Source organism: Rhinoraja longicauda, chromosome 8, assembly GCF_053455715.1.
Source record: "Rhinoraja longicauda isolate Sanriku21f chromosome 8, sRhiLon1.1, whole genome shotgun sequence".
Taxonomy (NCBI): domain Eukaryota; kingdom Metazoa; phylum Chordata; class Chondrichthyes; order Rajiformes; family Arhynchobatidae; genus Rhinoraja; species Rhinoraja longicauda.
This window is the reverse complement of record NC_135960.1, coordinates 56,388,849-56,407,843: the sequence shown is the minus strand read 5'-3', so window position 1 is coordinate 56,407,843 and position 18,995 is coordinate 56,388,849. Positions and strand designations below refer to the sequence as shown.

The 18,995-nt window shown below is 39.2% G+C and overlaps 2 protein-coding genes across 2 annotated transcripts in view; one reads left to right on the top strand and one right to left on the bottom strand.

Moving 5' to 3' along the window:
• Window positions 1–15,130, top strand: part of cerkl (CERK like autophagy regulator) — a 94,985-nt gene extending 79,855 nt beyond the window's left edge. The window contains exons 6-13 of the mRNA XM_078404033.1: window positions 1,191–1,265; window positions 7,337–7,514; window positions 7,720–7,788; window positions 10,555–10,589; window positions 10,704–10,809; window positions 11,552–11,648; window positions 12,605–12,804; window positions 14,511–15,130. Of these exons, the coding sequence (XP_078260159.1) occupies window positions 1,191–1,265; window positions 7,337–7,514; window positions 7,720–7,788; window positions 10,555–10,589; window positions 10,704–10,809; window positions 11,552–11,648; window positions 12,605–12,804; window positions 14,511–14,592 (842 nt within the window). The 3' untranslated portion in view covers window positions 14,593–15,130. The remainder of the gene's footprint in view (window positions 1–1,190; window positions 1,266–7,336; window positions 7,515–7,719; window positions 7,789–10,554; window positions 10,590–10,703; window positions 10,810–11,551; window positions 11,649–12,604; window positions 12,805–14,510) is intronic.
• The window catches only part of itga4 (integrin alpha 4), a 102,055-nt gene continuing 97,375 nt past the window's right edge, over window positions 14,316–18,995 (bottom strand). The window contains exons 27-28 of the mRNA XM_078404032.1: window positions 18,653–18,772; window positions 14,316–17,481 (exon numbers count right to left, since the gene is read on the bottom strand). Coding sequence (XP_078260158.1) covers window positions 17,392–17,481; window positions 18,653–18,772 — 210 coding nt within the window. The 3' untranslated portion in view covers window positions 14,316–17,391. The remainder of the gene's footprint in view (window positions 17,482–18,652; window positions 18,773–18,995) is intronic.

Genomic DNA, 18,995 nt, shown 5'->3' with positions numbered 1-18,995 from the left:
GCAGCAAAGAAGTGTATAATTGGAGAAGTTTTGGCAGATATCATTTAAAGGACATTGATGTGTGATTGTTAATTCAAAATCTGTTTTCTGCTGCAAAATTGCATTGAACTTGAGTTATTTGCTAATGTCATTATTATTATTTTCCTTTGATCTGAAATATAATGTAATCAAGGAAAAAAAATACCCTTTACCAGATAGGCTTGTGGCATTCGGAGATTTCTTTATACTTTGAAAGGATCAAACATTTTCACACTCAATGGCCTACTTTAAGTTCTTATGTTTTGTGCTACACCAAAAAGGAAAAATATTACAATTAATCAGATAACAAAATTAATAATTTTGCATTACCATCATTTTTTAATCAAAGCAGACTCAAATTAATATATTTACTTGGAAATCAAAAAATATACTTTTGTATAGAGACATATTTTTTCATTGAATTTGAATCCGATTATGGCAGCTGGGAAATTTAAATTCAAGTAATTAAATAAATCTGGAATCAAAGCTGGTCTCAATAAAAGTCACCATGAAATTGCTCAGTTGTCACAAAGACCAATCTGGTTCTTTAATGTCCTTTAGGGAAGGAAATCTGCCATACTTATTTGTTTGACACTTGATTGCCTTTGCAGTTCAGGAGAAGTTGCCAGTATTTTGTGTGATTGGCCACTCAAATCTTTTCTTTCAACAGAAAAAATAATTCATAATCAAAAGCTCTTTCACTGACCTAATTTGCATCAAATAATCAAGAAACAAAGTTTACATATATTAGAAAACTATAATAAATGAGTGCATCATAAGGAAAAGACAAAATTAAAATGAAAATACTTTACCTTTTAAAAAAAAATGTTTGTTTAATTTTCAAACGAAGATTCCTTGGAACATTTGGTTAAGAAATTATACCTGCGTCCAAAATGGGTGGGAGTGAAGTGATGTTGACAAAGTGGTTTCACAGTTTGGTCCTAGGTAGCTTAATTGCATAATTGGGTTTTGACTTTCATGTATTAAGCAGACACCCCACATGGAGAGAATCAAAAGGTATAATTTGTCCACTAAAGTGCTCAGTGGTTATTAATATGCATAAAGAAATTGCCGTGATTCCTCTCCTTGAAATAGGAAGGAAGTGCTGTTACATAGATGAGAATTTATAAATGTCTTATTTTTTTGTTACATAATTAAATATGTTTTTTCAGGTTCCACTAATATCTTAGCATTTTCTGTGCATGGACTTAAGCATCCAGGTACTGCAGCAATGCATATTATTATGGGTAAGTATTTTTTATAGTTTCATCATTTTAAGTTTCGATAAATGTACATTTAGATACCAAATCATTTAAGCAGCATATTTCAAGTAAGATTTGTTAGGATAATTGGAACATTTGAGTTTGTCATTTGAATTGGATATATTACCTTTGTGTGTAGACATCACAGTAGTCTGTTAATGTGTTAGTTATGTTTTTATTCCACCGCTATTTCTCTTTTGCTTTATGCGGAAAATAGAAAAGACAATTTGGATACAAGAATTAAAACCCTTATAATCTAACAACACAGTTTGTATATTATGTTGGGGGAAAAAAACAACTCCCAAGGTCAGGGGTTCCATCAGAATGGCAAATATTCAATACATTCAATATTTTTAAATTTTAATATTTCTTTTGTTTAGTAAAACAGATTAAGGAAATTGAAATAGCTACAGTATGAAACAAGGCACAGGGGTATCTAGAACATGATTTCATAACCATGAAATTAAAAATAGTTTCGATGATAGTTTCAGTAAGTTTTCTAAAAATACATCTTATCTGCATGAGCCCTCCTCCTCAGTGAAGACAGATGCAGTATATTTCATTTTGTGTCCTCTGCTTCGACCTTCACAATAAGATAACCTTTTTGGTCCTAACCCTTTTGGTTTAAGTGCATTCTGGATCAAATATATATATTTTAAATCCTACACTGTTGTCTTTTGATGCCCTCAGATGGTTAGCACTTCTGTCCCCAAAGAAACATTTATTTTTATTTCCTCCTGTAAAAGCTTAATATTGTCTTAAATATCCCCTCAATTTTCTTAAAGAAAAAAAGCACCAAGTTTATTGTCCAAAGCGCAAATGGCTGGATGAACTCAGCAGGTCAGGCAGCATATGTGAAGGAATGGACAGACAATGTTTCAGATCGGCACTTTTGTTTGGATGTAGTAGAGGGGAGTAAGCTGGAAACGGGGTGAGATGTGCCAAAGCCTGACAAGTGATATGAGGATATTGGTGGAGGATATTGATTGACAGATGGGAGTGGGTGAGTGACAAAGGCTAGAGATGTAAAGAAGACCCGAAACGTCACCCATTCCTTCTCTCCTGAGATGCTGCCTGACCCGCTGAGTTACTCCAGCATTTTGTGAAATAAAAGGTTGTCAGATATGCGCTGAATATCTAATGCTATGAGATAGAAGTCTCATAGCATTCTAGTACTCAGTCCCATCCTTACAAAACTCTGGTGCCTAGACCTGTACCCATTATTCAAGTCAAGTTGAGTTTATTGTCATATGCACAAGGATGGTGAGACATAGATACAATGAAAAATCTTGCTTGTGGTGCATCCTACTAGGCATGTAGATCCAAACAAATGCACAAAAACCATTTATGCATAAATTACACAATTTCTAGAAAGATTGCAAAAAATTAAGATATTCTTACAGAACTGTTTTAGAAAACAAAAGTCCATGGTAGCACAAGAGAGGGACCGTCATGATCAGTTGCTGAGGGAGAGTTGTGCCGTTTGATTAAAAAATCTGACGGTCGTACAAATTGACCTGTTTGTGAACCTAGTGGTGTGGGACTTGAGGCATTTGTATCTATTTTTCAGTGGTAGCAGAGAGAAGAGGGCATGACCTGTTTTGATCCTTAATGATGGATGTCACTTTTGTGAGGCAGTACCTCATGTAAATACATTTGACGGTGGGAAGGATTGTGCCCATGATGAACCGGGCTCAGTCCACCATTCTCTGCAGCCTCTTGTATTCCTAGACATTAGAATTTCCTTACCAGGCCATGATGCAATCAGGGTGCAGTTTCTACAGCCCATCTGTAAAGGTTTGTTAGAGTATTCGGAGACATGTCGATTCTCTTTCAATTTTGGAGACGGTAGAGGTGCTCATGTCCTTTTCATGATTACATCATTGTGCTGGGCACAGAGCAGGACATTTGAGATGTTAATGCCCAGGAAATGAAGTTGCTAACTTTCCCCACCACTAACTCACAAATGCAAACTGATATATGGTGTCCCGTCTTCCCCTTTTTGAACGTGTAGGGAGGAACCGCAGATGCTGGTTTAAACCGAAGACAGAAACAAAAATGTGGTGTAACTCAGCAGGCCAGGCAGCATCTCTGGATAAAAGGAATAGGTGAGGTTTCAGGTCTAGATCCTTCTTCAGATCCATTCCATTTCTCCAGAGATGCTGCATGACCCGTTGAGTTACTCCAGCTTTTTGTGTCTGTCTTCCTCTTTTTGAAGTTCAGCTAACACCTAATTAGCAATTTTAAAAGGTTTTGTTTCACTTCTTTACTTTTGTATGTTGTATGTGTGCCAATAAATTATTTTTTGTTTAAGGACATTTTAGACAATAGACAATAGGTGCAGGAGTAGGCCATTCAGCCCTTCGAGCCAGCACCGCCATTCAATGCGATCATGGCTGATCACTCAATCAGTACCCCGTTCCTGCCTTCTCCCCATACCCCCTCACTCCGCTATCCTCAAGAGCTCTATCCAGCTCTCTCTTGAAAGCATCCAACGAACTGGCCTCCACTGCCTTCTGAGGCAGAGAATTCCACACCTTCACCACCCTCTGACTGAAAAAGTTCTTCCTCATCTCCGTTCTAAATGGCCTACCCCTTATTCTCAAACTGTGGCCCCTTGTTCTGGACTCCCCTAACATTGGGAACATGTTATCTGCCTCTAATGTGTCCAATCCCCTAATTATCTTATATGTTTCAATAAGATCCCCCCTCATCCTTCTAAATTCCAGTGTATACAAGCCCAATCGCTCCAGCCTTTCAACATACGACAGTCCCGCCATTCCGGGAATTAACCTAGTGAACCTACGCTGCACGCCCTCCATAGCAAGAATATCCTTCCTCAAATTTGGAGACCAAAACTGCACACAGTACTCCAGGTGCGGTCTCACCAGGGCCCGGTACAACTGTAGAAGGACCTCTTTGCTCCTATACTCAACTCCTCTTGTTACGAAGGCCAACATTCCATTGGCTTTCTTCACTGCCTGCTGTACCTGCATGCTTCCTTTCATTGACTGATGCACTAGGACACCCAGATCTCGTTGAACTCCCCCTCCTCCTAACTTGACACCATTCAGATAATAATCTGCCTTTCTATTCTTACTTCCAAAGTGAATAACCTCACACTTATCTACATTAAACTGCATCTGCCATGTATCCGCCCACTCACACAACCTGTCCAAGTCACCCTGCAGCCTTATTGCATCTTCCTCACAATTCACACTACCCCCCAACTTAGTATCATCTGCAAATTTGCTAATGGTACTTTTAATCCCTTCGTCTAAGTCATTAATGTATATCGTAAATAGCTGGGGTCCCAGCACCGAACCTTGCGGTACCCCACTGGTCACTGCCTGCCATTCCGAAAGGGACCCATTTATCCCCACTCTTTGCTTTCTGTCTGTCAACCAATTTTCTATCCATGTCAGTACCCTACCCCCAATACCATGTGCCCTAATTTTGCCCACTAATCTCCTATGTGGGACCTTGTCGAAGGCTTTCTGAAAGTCGAGGTACACCACATCCACTGACTCTCCCTTGTCAATTTTCCTAGTTACATCCTCAAAAAATTCCAGTAGATTTGTCAAGCATGATTTCCCCTTCGTAAATCCATGCTGACTCGGAATGATCCCGTTACTGCTATCCAAATGCTCAGCAATTTCGTCTTTTATAATTGACTCCAGCATCTTCCCCACCACTGATGTCAGACTAACTGGTCTATAATTCCCCGTTTTCTCTCTCCCTCCTTTCTTAAAAAGTGGGATAACATTTGCTATCCTCCAATCCACAGGAACTGATCCTGAATCTATAGAACATTGAAAAATGATCTCCAATGCTTCCACTATTTCTAGAGCCACCTCCTTAAGTACTCTGGGATGCAGACCATCAGGCCCTGGGGATTTATCAGCCTTCAGTCCCATCAGTCTACCCAAAACCATTTCCTGCCTAATGTGGATTTCCTTCAGTTCCTCCATCACCCTAGGTTCTCCGGCCCCTAGAACATTTGGGAGATTGTGTGTATCTTCCTCAGTGAAGACAGATCCAAAGTAACGGTTTAACTCGTCTGCCATTTCTTTGTTCCCCATAATAAATTCCCCTGCTTCTGTCTTCAAGGGACCCACATTTGCCTTGACTATTTTTTTCCTCTTCACGTACCTAAAAAAACTTTTGCTATCCTCCTTTATATTATTGGCTAGTTTACCCTCGTACCTCATCTTTTCTCCCCGTATTGCCTTTTTAGTTAACTTTTGTTGCTCTTTAAAAGAGTCCCAATCCTCTGTCTTCCCACTCTTCTTTGCTATGTTATACTTCCTCTCCTTAATTTTTATGCTGTCCCTGACTTCCCTCGTCAGCCACAGGTGTCTCTTACTCCCCTTAGAGTCTTTCCACCTCTTTGGAATAAATTGATCCTGCAACCTCTGCATTATTCCCAGGAATACCTGCCATTGCTGTTCTACCGTCTTCCCTGCTAGGGCCTCCTTCCAATCAATTTTGGCCAGCTCCTGCCTCATGCCTCTGTAATCCCCTTTGCTATACTGTAATACCGACACTTCCGATTTTCCCTTCTGCCTTTCCATTTGCAGAGTAAAACTTATCATGTTGTGATCACTGCCTCCTAATGGCTCTTTTACCTCTAGTCCCCTTATCAGATCAGGATCATTACACAACACTAAATCCAGAATTGCCTTCTCCCTGGTAGGCTCCAGTACAAGCTGTTCTAAGAATCCATCTCGAAGGCACTCTACAAACTCTCTTTCCTGGGGTCCATTTCCAACCTGATTTTCCCAGTCTACCTGCATGTTGAAATCTCCCATAACCACAGTAGCATTACATTTTTGACACGCCAATTTTATCTCCTGATTCAACTTGCACCCTATGTCGAGGCTACTGTTTGGGGGCCTATAGATAACTCCCATTAGGGTCTTTTTACCCTTACAATTTCTCATTTCTATCCATACTGATTCAACATCTCCTGATTCTATGTCACCCCTTGCAAGGGAATGAATATCATTCCTTACCATCAGAGCAACCCCACCCCCTCTGCCCACCTGTCTGTCTTTTCTATACGTTGTGTACCCCTGGATATTCAGTTCCCAGCCCTGGTCCTCTTGTAACCATGTCTCAGTGATCCCTACAACATCATACTTGCCCATGACTAACTGAGCCTCAAGCTCATCCACTTTATTTTTTATACTACGCGCATTTAAGTACAACACTTTAACTTCTGTATTTACCTCCTCTCTCACATCGTTCACAATTGGCCCTGCCCTTAATTTCTTTTCCGCTCTAGAACTTCTGTTCCCATTCTTCCGAGAGTCCCTTGCAATATCTCCTGTATTCCCTTTTACCTCATCTTCATATTCACAATTTGTTAACCCCTCCCCCCCACTACTTAGTTTAAAGCCACAGGTGTCACACTAGCAAACCTGCCTGCCAGAATGTTTGTCCCCCTGCTGTTAAGATGCAACCCGTCCCTTTTGTACAAGTCACCCCTAGCCCAGAAGAGATCCCAGTGGTCCAGAAATCGAAATCCCTGCTCTCTGCACCAGCCCCTCAGCCATAAATTCATACCCTCTATCTCTCTGTTCCTGGCCTCACCAGCACGAGGTACCGGTAGCAGTCCAGAGATAACCACCTTCGACGTCCTACTTCTCAGTGCTTTTCCCAACTCTCTAAACTCCCGCTGTAGCACCTCCTTCCTCTTCCGCCCGACGTCATTCGTGCCCACGTGCACAACGACTTCAGGTTGATCGCCTTCCCTCACTAGGATTTTCTGAAGCCGGTCTGTGATGTGTTGAACCCTGGCACCAGGGAGGCAACAGACCATCCTCAAGTCCCTCCTGCTGCCACAGAATCTTCTGTCCGTCCCTCGGACTATGGAGTCACCGACCACTACGGCTCTTCCAGACTTCGGTCTCCCCTGTCGAGTATCCTTGCCAACAGGTCCGCCACTCGGACTGGAAACATTTTATAGTAAAGTGGAATTTTGGCAAACAGTATGTTGTAACTTAATGTTAATATATATATTTTTTAATTTCTTATGTCATCTTTTGCTTTAGGTAACCTTCAAAAAGTGGATGTTTGCACCTTTAGTAGTCAGAACAGGCTGCTTCGATTTGGTTTCTCAGGCATGTTTGGCTTTGGAGGGAGAACATTGGCCTTAGCAGAAAAACATCGTTGGATACCTTCGAAAGAGCGGGGTGAATTTGCTGCCATCAAAACATTGGCAAATCTCAAGTAAGATAAACTGTTTACCATCCAACAGTTGGTATCTCCACCACATGTACCATCCACATGTGTTAATTGGTTCTTTCTTAGCTTCTTATTTAGTTCTTTCTCTTAGAAAAATTATCAAACTTGTTGAATGTAGCTTTGAACATATCCTAAAGTCTGACCAACAAAATAGTCTTTGCTGTGATAATTGAGGTGTTTCTTTTTGTAGGTCTGAAGATTGCAAATTATCATTTCTGCCTTCAAAAAATACCCACTTGGACAATCAAGAGTGCAATAGGTTGGTGGCAAGTAATTTGGCATGTGTTTTTACTGTACGTTTTAGTTGAAAACAATATGTTTACGGTAACATTTCCACTAATAGGATATAGAACATAAAGCAAAGGAAATCCCTTTATTTCAATCAAGATTACCCATCTACAGAGTGGAGAGACTTCACAGGGAAAAGCGTTGTTAGGCCAGGAATCCCTCAGCTAGTTTATGAACCAAGTTCTGAGATGCGTGTGGACCTGCAAGGTGGGAGGAGTAAATTGTGCCACAAAATTCAGGCACAGGACTCTCGTATCTCTCGTTTCCCTCTTCCCTTACTCTCAGCCTGAAGAAATGTCTCGACCCGAAACATCACCTATTTCTTTTCTCCAGAAATGCTGCCTGACCTACTGAGTTAATCCAGCTTTTTGAGTCTATCTTCAATGTAAACCAGCATCTGCAGTTCCTTCGTACACAAAAAATGATTTAAGTTTAGTTTGGATAAATGTGAACAAATTATTAAGAGATGATCAGCTGCAAAATACCTGACTTATGGCTAGTTGTAAAAAACAATGCGACAACAGGATACATATTTAGAAGGTAATAATTGGATTGGACAGAATCAATTCATGAAAGGGAAATGGTGTTTGACAGGATGAGCTTGGAACTTGCAGAATAAGTCCAAGGACAAATTATCTCCTTTATCTTTGCCAGCCTTCTTTGCAATTTATAACGGAATGAGACACATTTCATCTGAGCCTGGCAATATATCAATTTTCAAAAATGAACTGCTTAATACTTTTTGATATTGGTTTATTATTGTCACATGTACTAAGGTACAGTGAAAAGCTTTTGTTTGCTTCCCAAGTAAATCAGGTAGGGCAAAGAGAAAAATACCAAGAGTACAGAAGGGTAGGGCAAAGAGAAAAAATACCAGAGTGCAGAATATAAATTTACAGCATTATATTGCAGAGAAAACTGCAGCATCCGCAATGCAGGTAGGTTGGAAGATTGGGACTATCCCTAACTTGTGAGTTAACTGCCCATGGGAAAGAACTGTCTGGTGGTACATGCTTTCTAGCTTTTGTGTCTTCTGCACAATGGGAGCGGGGAGAAGAGGGAACAAATGGAGTGAAAAAGTTCCTGGATTATGTTGGCTGCTTTTGTGAGGCAGCATGATGTCAATCGAATTGACGGTGAGGTGTTGTGTCTGTATGATGGACTGGGTTGCATCCACAATACTCCATGATTTCTTGGAGCAGAACTGTTCCCAACCAAGCTTGATGCAGCCTAACAGTATGCATTCTACAGTGCATTTATAGAAGTTGGTTAAAGTTTTCAGAGACATGTTGAATGTCCTTAGTCTCCTGAGGCCAATCACCTTCATGATGGTGGATGTCAGAGCCAATGACATAGGTAGTCATTAATGCACACTATCTTGCTTTTCATTGCCATCAGGTGATAGTAGCCTTCTTAAAGCATGGTGGGGACATCAGAATAAAGTAAAACATTATGTATGTCTATGAATACTCCCGCCAGCTGGTCCTTAGAGCTCCAGGGGATATGGCTGAGGACTCCATCCAGGTCATTTGGGAAAACAATCTTGCATCTGCTGCACTAACCGAGGGTACAGGCAGCCCAAGGCTGACGGGACAGATGATGTCCTCTCACTGACCTGTTCAATGTAGGCATAGAATGCATTCAGTTCTTTGTGAAAGGACACGTTATTGCCAACGATACTGTCCGACTTCACTTTGTAGCCTGTTATGGCATGCAAGCCTTGCCACAATCAACAACTGTCCACGTGGTTACTTCAGGACTTAAGCTTGCTCTGGAATTTCCTCATCTTTGATGCCTCTGCAAAAGTTGTAAATAGATTTCCTGTGCTGTTTGGGATTGTTTTACTTCAACATTGCAGACCTGGACTTCACCCAGGAGTGGACCTCACGATTTGTCCATGGTTTCCAGTTGGGGAACAATCATATTGCCTTCTTGCGTACATATTTTTCTATTCATCTACTGATGATGTCTTTGACAGCAGTGGCATATGCATTTAGCTTGGCCACAGACTCCTTGAATATGTACTAGTCCACTCACTCAAGAAGTCGCAAAGGATCTCATGTGTTTCCTCAGACCAGCACATCATAACTTTCTGTACTGGATCCTCCGTCTCTTGTGTCTTCTGTTTGTAATGTTGCGGTACAGCTAAAATATCTTACTTCCATGTGCGTGTCAAAATCCCGGCTAATCTGCCTGTTCCATTTATTTCCTTGCATTGAGATATATACAATTAAGTAAAGCCACTTTCCCGTTTTGTCTATTTTCTAGCCATTTTTCGCATTGGTGTTTCAAACATTTTCATTGCACTGTTAACTACAGAAGCTACTATAATTAGTACTTGCTCTATCTTTCTTATCCTTTCCATCTACATTCCTCAGAGCCATATGCTAATTAGAGAGTGAAGTTACGTGGTGCATGATTAAGACAAGTACTAATACATTGAAGACCATCAATGCTCTCACAGTCACCTCGGTTTTATCCATGCTAAAGGCTGTGATAATGTACATTACAAAGGAGCAGATCATTTCTGACAGCCTCTTTTCCACGCATGTGTACCTCAGAAGATTTTGCTGTCAGATTTCCTATGTTGTAATAATGTACATTATGTAATGTAATTCTGTAGAGTTTTCAATGTTCATTATTACATTTATTCCTTTAGCAAATTCAGGCTATAATATTTTTATATCAAAATATTTTTTTTTAGTATATTGGCAAATGACTTTCTGATCTATTTTAGAAATGCAAATGAAACAAATGCTGAGGAAGAATGGAGTGAGTACAGAATGTTAACTTCAATTATAAGTGAATAGATTTATATGAATTTGAAATGTCACTTTGTCTTCATTGTATCATGATATATTAACGCAAAATTGTGCTGCTTTTCAGGTGAAGATGAATGGAAAAGCATGGAGGGCGATTTCATCAATATTAGCGTTATGGCGATTCCTTGTCTCTGTTCAATGGCACCAAGAGGCCTTGCACCTAACACCAGGTCAGCAAATGTCGATTAAGCCAGTGCCTATAATTCATTTCTGCCATTATGTGGGATTTTGATGGGCCTTTGAGGATATTAAACTGCAGTTAATACAGTAATCTTATGAATGCAGAAGATTCATTCTAAGGTGAAGACTGGTATAAATATGGAATCGTCTCCTTTATTCGACTGGATGAAGAGTTGTATTTTAGACAAGCACATCTGCACTTACTCCATGCACATCGAGACTTGCTGAAATGATTTGTCTAAATTTGTAAAACACTTTTTCAAGTATCAAACCTGCAAGATCTCTTTTTCACTTTAAAAATATAGTATTTTATAATATAAACACTTATAATCATAAACTTCCAAATGCTCATCAGGTAGTTATAACGCAGTGATTGCTTTCTCAAGAAACCTTGTGCTCTAGAATATTATGTCAAGAAAATGGGGGTTAGGGGCTAAAGTTTCAACACTTGCAATAACAAAGTTCTTTTTAATAGCTATGTCTAATTTTGCAATATACAATCTAAAACCTACTAAAGATCATCTGTCACATTATTTCATAGACTATCGTTACATAAGTGTCAATAGAAGCGATTGCTTATCAAGCTCAATGACCACTGGCAGTGAAACTGACAGCCTGTGTTATTAAGAGAGAATAATGCACTGAGACCAACATAAATTTTCATACATATCAGCTTTTATTTCACTGCTTAAGATAAGCAAAATCTTCCTCTGTATTTAATTTCTATTTTAGGTTGGATAATGGAAGCATGTCACTTATTGCTGTCCGAAACAGTACTCGAGCAGATTTTATTAAACACCTAAAGCAATATGGTAATCTAAACAATCAGGTAAACGAAAACATTTATTTTGTTAAATCCAGGTAATTTGTATTCCTACAATAGTAATATATTCTACAGGCTACTGGTAGCATTAGCATGGCTGGCCTCCTAAAAAGAATTAGTTTGCTGTTACAAATGCTGGGCACCATGTTATAGGAAAGATATTGTCAAATTTGAAAGAAGATTTACAAGGATGTTGCCAGGACTGGAGGGTGCGAGCTATAGGGAGATGTTGAGTTGGCTGGGTCTCTATTCCTTGGAGCGCAGGAGGATCTTATAGAGGTGTATAAAATCATGAGAGGAATAAATCGGGTAGATGCACAGAGTCTCTTGTGTTGGACATAGGTTCAAGGTGAAAGGGAAAAGATTTAATAGGAATCTGAGGGGTAACGTTTTCACACAAAGGCTGGTGGGGGTATGGAACAAGCTGCCAGAGGAGGTAGTTGAGGCTGGAACTATGCTGCTGTTTAAAAAAGTTAGACAGGGATATGGACCAAGTTCAGGTAGGTGGGACTAGTGTAGCTGGAACATGTTGACCAGTGTAGACAAGTTGGGCTGAAGGGCCTGTTTCCACACTGTATCATTCTATGACTCTAAAATATTTGTAATGGATTTTTACCTAATCCAGATTAGCTCTTTATTATTTGCTTCATTTTATTTTGTTATGTGCTCTTCTGTCAATCTGTAGTTATTTCTAGACATTTTAGATTGATAAAGAACAATTGATTACTATAAAGACATATGTATTCAGTTTCATTAGCCATCTCCTGTAGGTTCTGGCTTTACACCTTGGATAAATTGCTTAACTGTCACAGACCATTCCTGTGAGACCTCATCATCTATGGAATAGAGTCACTATTAATTTATAGACTAAATGATTTGCAACAAAATAAATTTATCGTATCTTTCATTTTTAAAGTTGCTAAACATCGTTACTTTATTTTAATTTATGTTGTTGCTTGTAGTTCAACTTTCCCTTTGTAGAGACATACACTGTCCAGGAAGTTAAAGTACAATCAAGGATTGAAAACAGATGGGCTGATGAGACATCAAAAGAGAAAGCTGATTTCAGTTCACGTTGCCCTTCAGTAGTTTCTTTAAAAGGAAGTTGTCCATGGAACGTTGATGGTGACTTAATGGAGGAATCTTCCGAAATTCATATAAAGTAAGCATTAATCTTTGTCAGATTAAAATATTTGTAGAATATTGTTTTAACGCATTCAAAACTCAAAAAGGAAACAAGAATTGCCAGACCTCTTGGTTTTTATTTTGTAATCCTATGTTTATTCAAGGATTCTGTTTGTACCAACTAGGTTTTATTGTTAAACTGGAGAGGATTCTGAGGGTAAGATGTGTATGCATTTGGATAGTCAGCATGGTTTTGTATGTAGGAGATCATGTCACATGAATCTGATTGAGTTTTTTGGAGATGTAACCAAAAAGGTTGATGAGGGTAGAGATGTAGACATTATCTATATGGATTTCAGCTCAGGAAGGTTGGATTGTATGTGATCCAGGGAGAGTTAGCTGACTGGATAGAAAATTGGCTTCATGGAAGGAAGCAGAGGGTGATGGTGGACGGTGTTTAGGACTGGAGTTGGGCCTATTGCTGTTTGTGAATTATATCAACGATTTGGATGAGAATGTACAAGGTATGATTAGTAAGCATGCAGATGACACTAAAGTGGGTGGTATCGTAGATAGCAAAGATGGTTATCAAAGATTCCAGCAGGATCATGATCAGTTGGGCAAGTGGACTGAGGAATGGTTAATTTAGTTTAATGCAGGGAAGTGCAAGATATTGCATTTTGGGAAGTCAAACCTTGGCAAGACTTCACACTGATTGGCAGGGCTAAGTGGAGTATTGTAGAGCACAGGGATCTAGGAGTGCAGAGAAGATTGATGAGGATGTCACCAGGACTCGAGCTATAGGAAGAGGTTGAGCAGGCTAGGACTTTATTTCTTGGAACACTGGAGGATGAAGGATAATCTTATAGAGGTGTATAAGTTCACGAGGGGAAAATATAGGCTAGATGCACAGAGTCTTTTACTCAGAGTAGGAGAATCAAGAACCAGCAAACATAGGTTTAAGGTGAGAGGGGAAAGGTTTAATAGGAACCTGAGCAGCAATTTTTTCTCAGAGGGGGTTGGGTATAAGGACTGAGCTGCCAGGCGAGGTAGGTACTATAACAATATTTAAAAGACTTTTGGACAGGAAATGTTTCGAGGAATATGGGCAAAACGTGGGAGTAGTGTAAATGGGGCATCTTGGTCAGTTGGGCCGAAGGGCCTGTTTCCATGCTGTATGACTCTGATTCTACTAATTGTTTTGCAGTCCTTGATTGATTATACTGTTATAGACAATAGGTGCAGGAGTAGGCCATTCAGCCCTTCGAGCCAGCACCGCCATTCAATGCGATCATGGCTGATCACTCTCAATCAGTACCCCGTTCCTGCCTTCTCCCCATACCCCCTCACTCCGCTATCCTTAAGAGCTCTATCCAGCTCTCTCTTGAAAGCATCCAACGAACTGGCCTCCACTGCCTTCTGAGGCAGAGAATTCCACACCTTCACCACTCTCTGACTGAAAAAGTTCTTCCTCATCTCCGTTCTAAATGGCCTACCCCTTATTCTTAAACTGTGGCCCCTTGTTCTGGACTCCCCCAACATTGGGAACATGTTTCCTGCCTCTAATGTGTCCAATCCCCTAATTATCTTATATGTTTCAATAAGATCCCCCCTCATCCTTCTAAATTCCAGTGTATACAAGCCCAATCGCTCCAGCCTTTCAGCCTTAGTTATTATATTTAAACACTGATTCTATTCTACGCCACCCCTGTATGATAAATGTTCTTTCCTTTACTTTCATAGGATCCACTCACAGCTAATTACTCTATATGGTAGAAGTATTGAAGAATGTGACGAGTCCACAGTAAAGTGTGGTTGCCTATAGTGAAGACACCAAGCATTTGTAGTAGTTTATAATTCAGACTTTCCAAAGACAATGAATCAGGGCTGTTAGCAGAACTATAATGGAATTCTATGCATCTACTTTGAAATAGCTATATTTGATGGTTAGATTATGCATAAATATAACAATTTAAAAAAGAATAGTTTTGCAAACCTGTATGAAATATATCCCTGATGATTACCAATTTAAAACTATGCAGGAACATTTATTTTGTTACTTGGTTAAGTTGTCTATGTTTAACAATATCAATAATAAACTTAAGAGCAACAAAATGTCACATTCTACAATAGTTCAAAAGACGTGCTGTAACCAAGAGAACTAGAATTCGAACAGCTACTTTGATTATTTATTATTCAAAGTGACAGAATGACTAAGAGGGTTATATATTTTACAAGAAGTAATTTATGAAATTGTAAAAAAAATCATGTTTGTTTAATTTATTGTATTTGGATTTAAGAAAATTAAGCATTCTATATAAAATCTTAAATGAGCAATGGCACACTTAATGCTTAATCTCTGAAGTGATTGTTTATTTTAGAATTTATTCACTTCCAGATTTCTGGAATAAATGATTATTTTTTATCCTGTGTTGTTGATCCAGTCATTTTGAAATCATATTCTTGTAGTTTTCAATTTAGACTGAACAGATACATTTTAAATGTATTTTTTCTTGCACAGATCACTTTCTATAGGTTAGTTGATATGAACCACTGAAATTTTGTACTTTAGTGAACCTAAGTATTTCTTGTAAATGTTTCTCTAAACCAATAAAATGATTAATTTTAATTTCTTACTTAGTAGAACTTCTTCCACTAAAAGGAATAGTAAAATTCTCCAAGATAGTAGCTTTGATAATCCATCTAAGTAAATACCCATCATTTGTCAGTTTGTTACTGTTTTGCACAGTCAATTCTATTAACAGTTCTGGGTTAAAATGTCCAACTCCTTTTAGTCAGCAACTTGGACATAAATTGAGTAAGCCCAGGCCTTTCCTGCTTCATTTGAAAACTTGTATTGTTAATATTTTTCCTTTGAGATTAAATTATTGTATCTGAGGTAACATTCCTATGAGAAATTAGTAGAAGCAAGAGGCAAGTACAGGTAGTTCTGTGATAACACAATTGTTGTGTTCCTAAGAAACCTGCATTATAAAGATAATTGTCAGTGGGAGAAAGTGGGTTAGGGGCTACAGACTTACAGTGACAACATTGTTCCTGCAGGGCTTTCAAAAATGAACATCACTATTGAAAAGATCTATATTTTTGTTACTGTAAGTCCTAAAGACTGAATGTTACAGCAAAATGTAAATAGTCTATGCAACAAAAGCTTTTCACTGTACCTTGATACACGTGACAATACACTAAACTCAGACATTAATAGAATATTGTTCCACGAGTGTCAGTCGAAGCAATTGCTTGTCAAATGCAATGGGCACCTGTGAGAAGCTATATTCTTAAGAGACTATGGTGTCAAATTACTGTGGGAAAGCAGGATTTCTTTTTCTTCTATATTGTTTAAATCCAAGACAACTTTTTCTCAGCTTATCAATATCCAAAGTAACTTTTAAGTGGTTCTATGGTTCATGATCAAAATCATGTTATCAATTTTGCTCATGTAATGGAAACAGTGTTTCCTAATTCATCACAATATCCAATTGTATTGTAGCAGAAACACCTGTGAGAGCAGAACTAATTAAGAAGGAAGGAGCAAGGGCGAGAAGAAAAATAACCCAATCCCTTTGGGTTGGGAAAGAATCAGATCCAAAAAAAGCCTTCCAACTGATTTGTAAAGTTTGATAACTCAACCAGCAATTTGATATTAATGGTAAACATCTCCAGTACTGCCAAATTTTATTATGATCAGGGGTGAATAATTAAATTTTACTGTACAACTGATCCAGTCATTTTTAAATCATATTCTTGGTAGTTTCCAATATAGATCTAACATCCATATTTAAAATGCAAATAGACTATGCAAAATGATTTTGAAATTGTACTGGTATTCCGTTCCCAACTATCTGTGCAATTTCACTGTTATAGATGTTCCCCATGTTCTTTGAAGAGGGCATATCATTACATCTGGTGAAAATTTCCCTGGAAGGTATTGCCTAATATTTTAACCCCAAGAATTGATTGAATACCTCTCATCAGCCGTTTTAGGACAAAAGCAATAAGAGATGGTTTCAAACGTAAGCCCAAGGATGAATCAAGTTAGCTGAGACTCAGTTCCAAAGGCAACCATGAGGCTTGAGCTCTTCCCAAGCAACATTGTCCTAGAATTTAAGCCACTTAATCAATAGTCGCTCTTATTTGTTCTAGCATTTCTCATACAGTCCCCAGTGAGGGTCAGTCTTGCTCAGATTCTATGAAATCCAGCCATATTTCAGATCAGAACTTGTATAATCAGAGACCACATTAATTTCAGCAGGGATTCTTGGTTTGAGAACAGAGAAGGGAAGCATTTAAAATATATATATATATATATATCAACATCAGTTGCATTTAATAAATCATAAATGTTTCTCAGACTTTGGTAGAAAGCAAAGCTTCACCCCCAGTGTTGCCTCATGTTAAGGATGTTCCATAGGCAAGACCACAACAGTATACAATTCACGGCATACTCTCAGCTGAATTCTCATTACATCTAGCCCACTGCCTCCGGGGCTCAAAGGGTTTGTGAGCAAAGCACTCTCCATCTAGTTCAATGAAAGTAACCCTACTGTCCACCGATAACCTCACTTGGGGGCATTATTATTGTAAACCACCAAATGGCATTGAACAATTACTCTTCGACCATTAGAGAGTCATATTCCCCTTGAGCGATTGGAGTCCACCTTTCCCTCTCTTTCAGTTGTCTTTTAAAGAATCCACACTAAACAGGAGAATGGGTAGAAGGGAAAAAAAGTTACAAAATTACAAATTATTTTCTAGCTATTGTTACAATGATGATTATCAGTTGGCTGAAATGATATCCCAGATCATCATCTTTGCAACATGTCAAATTTTATATGGATATACGGTATATTATTGGTGACACAGGAGTATTGGTATTTTTTGTTTGTTTATTACTTGAATCGTGAGGCCAAAAAATATTTTATACTAGACCAAGTGGACCCGTTGGGCCCATTCCTTGTAGAGGGTGAACAGGGAAGGGAAGAGGGTGTCACTGAGTGAGCCCTGTACCCAAAGCCCCTCCTGTATTGGTGTAGCACCCTCAACCCCCCCCCCACTCAATCCCCCTTTTCCATCCCCACTACCCCACCCCCACTTGTCCCTCCCCTGCACCTCCCCTCCCCCCACCCCCACTCTTCCCTCTTCCCGAACCCCACTCACCCCCACTCCCTCCCCTCCACCCACTCAGCCGCCATGCCCACTCCTCTCCGTGGAGCCGTTGGCTGCGAAAGGCACGTGCCCGTGCGTTCAGCGCTGATGTACGAGTCTCTGCCGGGGCGGGGCCGGGCCGGGCGAGGGGAGAGGGAAGGACTGAGCGCGGGTGGGCGGCGGAGCTGCCGGCGGCCATTTTGTTTTGGCGAGTGAGGAGCAAATGAAGTGCAACGTGGAGCATTGTGACGTCATACGCTGAGGAGTTTCAGGAAATGTGTTAGAAAGTGAATTTTTAAACTTTAAAATCTCTCTGTAGATACAATTTGAATGAGAGATGTTACATATTATGCCCAGGATAATGGTGAGTAAGGTGGTGGCGCTATGGTGTACCGTTTCGGCTGTGCGAACCACCAAAGTTATGCTTTGCACAAACACACATACACACGGACAGAGAGTATTAGTAATATATTTATATAGATGCTGAACTTTTTTGAAAATTATATTGCCTCTCTGTTCTCCGGAAATCTAATTTACAAGTGGCTACTTGGTTCGATTAGCTCTGTTATAACCAGGTGTCAGCATTTCTAGACAGGTAAGTCAACCTGCAAAACCTGAGTGGTTGGAGATCGACTGACATCATAGCTTCCAGACTGCATGGGAATAACATGATGTTAAAGGTTAAAGGTTTGAATATAAAAATAGGTCAGTATGAATCTTACCTTCCAAAGTAAGTATATCATTGTAACCATTATTAAAACCACCAGGACCATACCGATTATAGTAATTCCTATTATTATTTTCAGGTTAGGTTTAAAATTATAATGTGCTTCCATTACAACCTAGAGGAAAAAAGTGAATTCATTCAATTGTGCAATTGAAATAAATAACTTGCAAATATGATTCCTAAGGTGTTATTTATACATAATTTATATCAACAATCATTGTTACAAAATTATGAAAGGGAAGACCTAAAATCTGGTGCGGCTGCAATTCCAAAAAAGTCATGAGACAGAGAGTTCAATTTAAAGGTTGCTATTCTACAAATCATTAGAAAATGGCTGT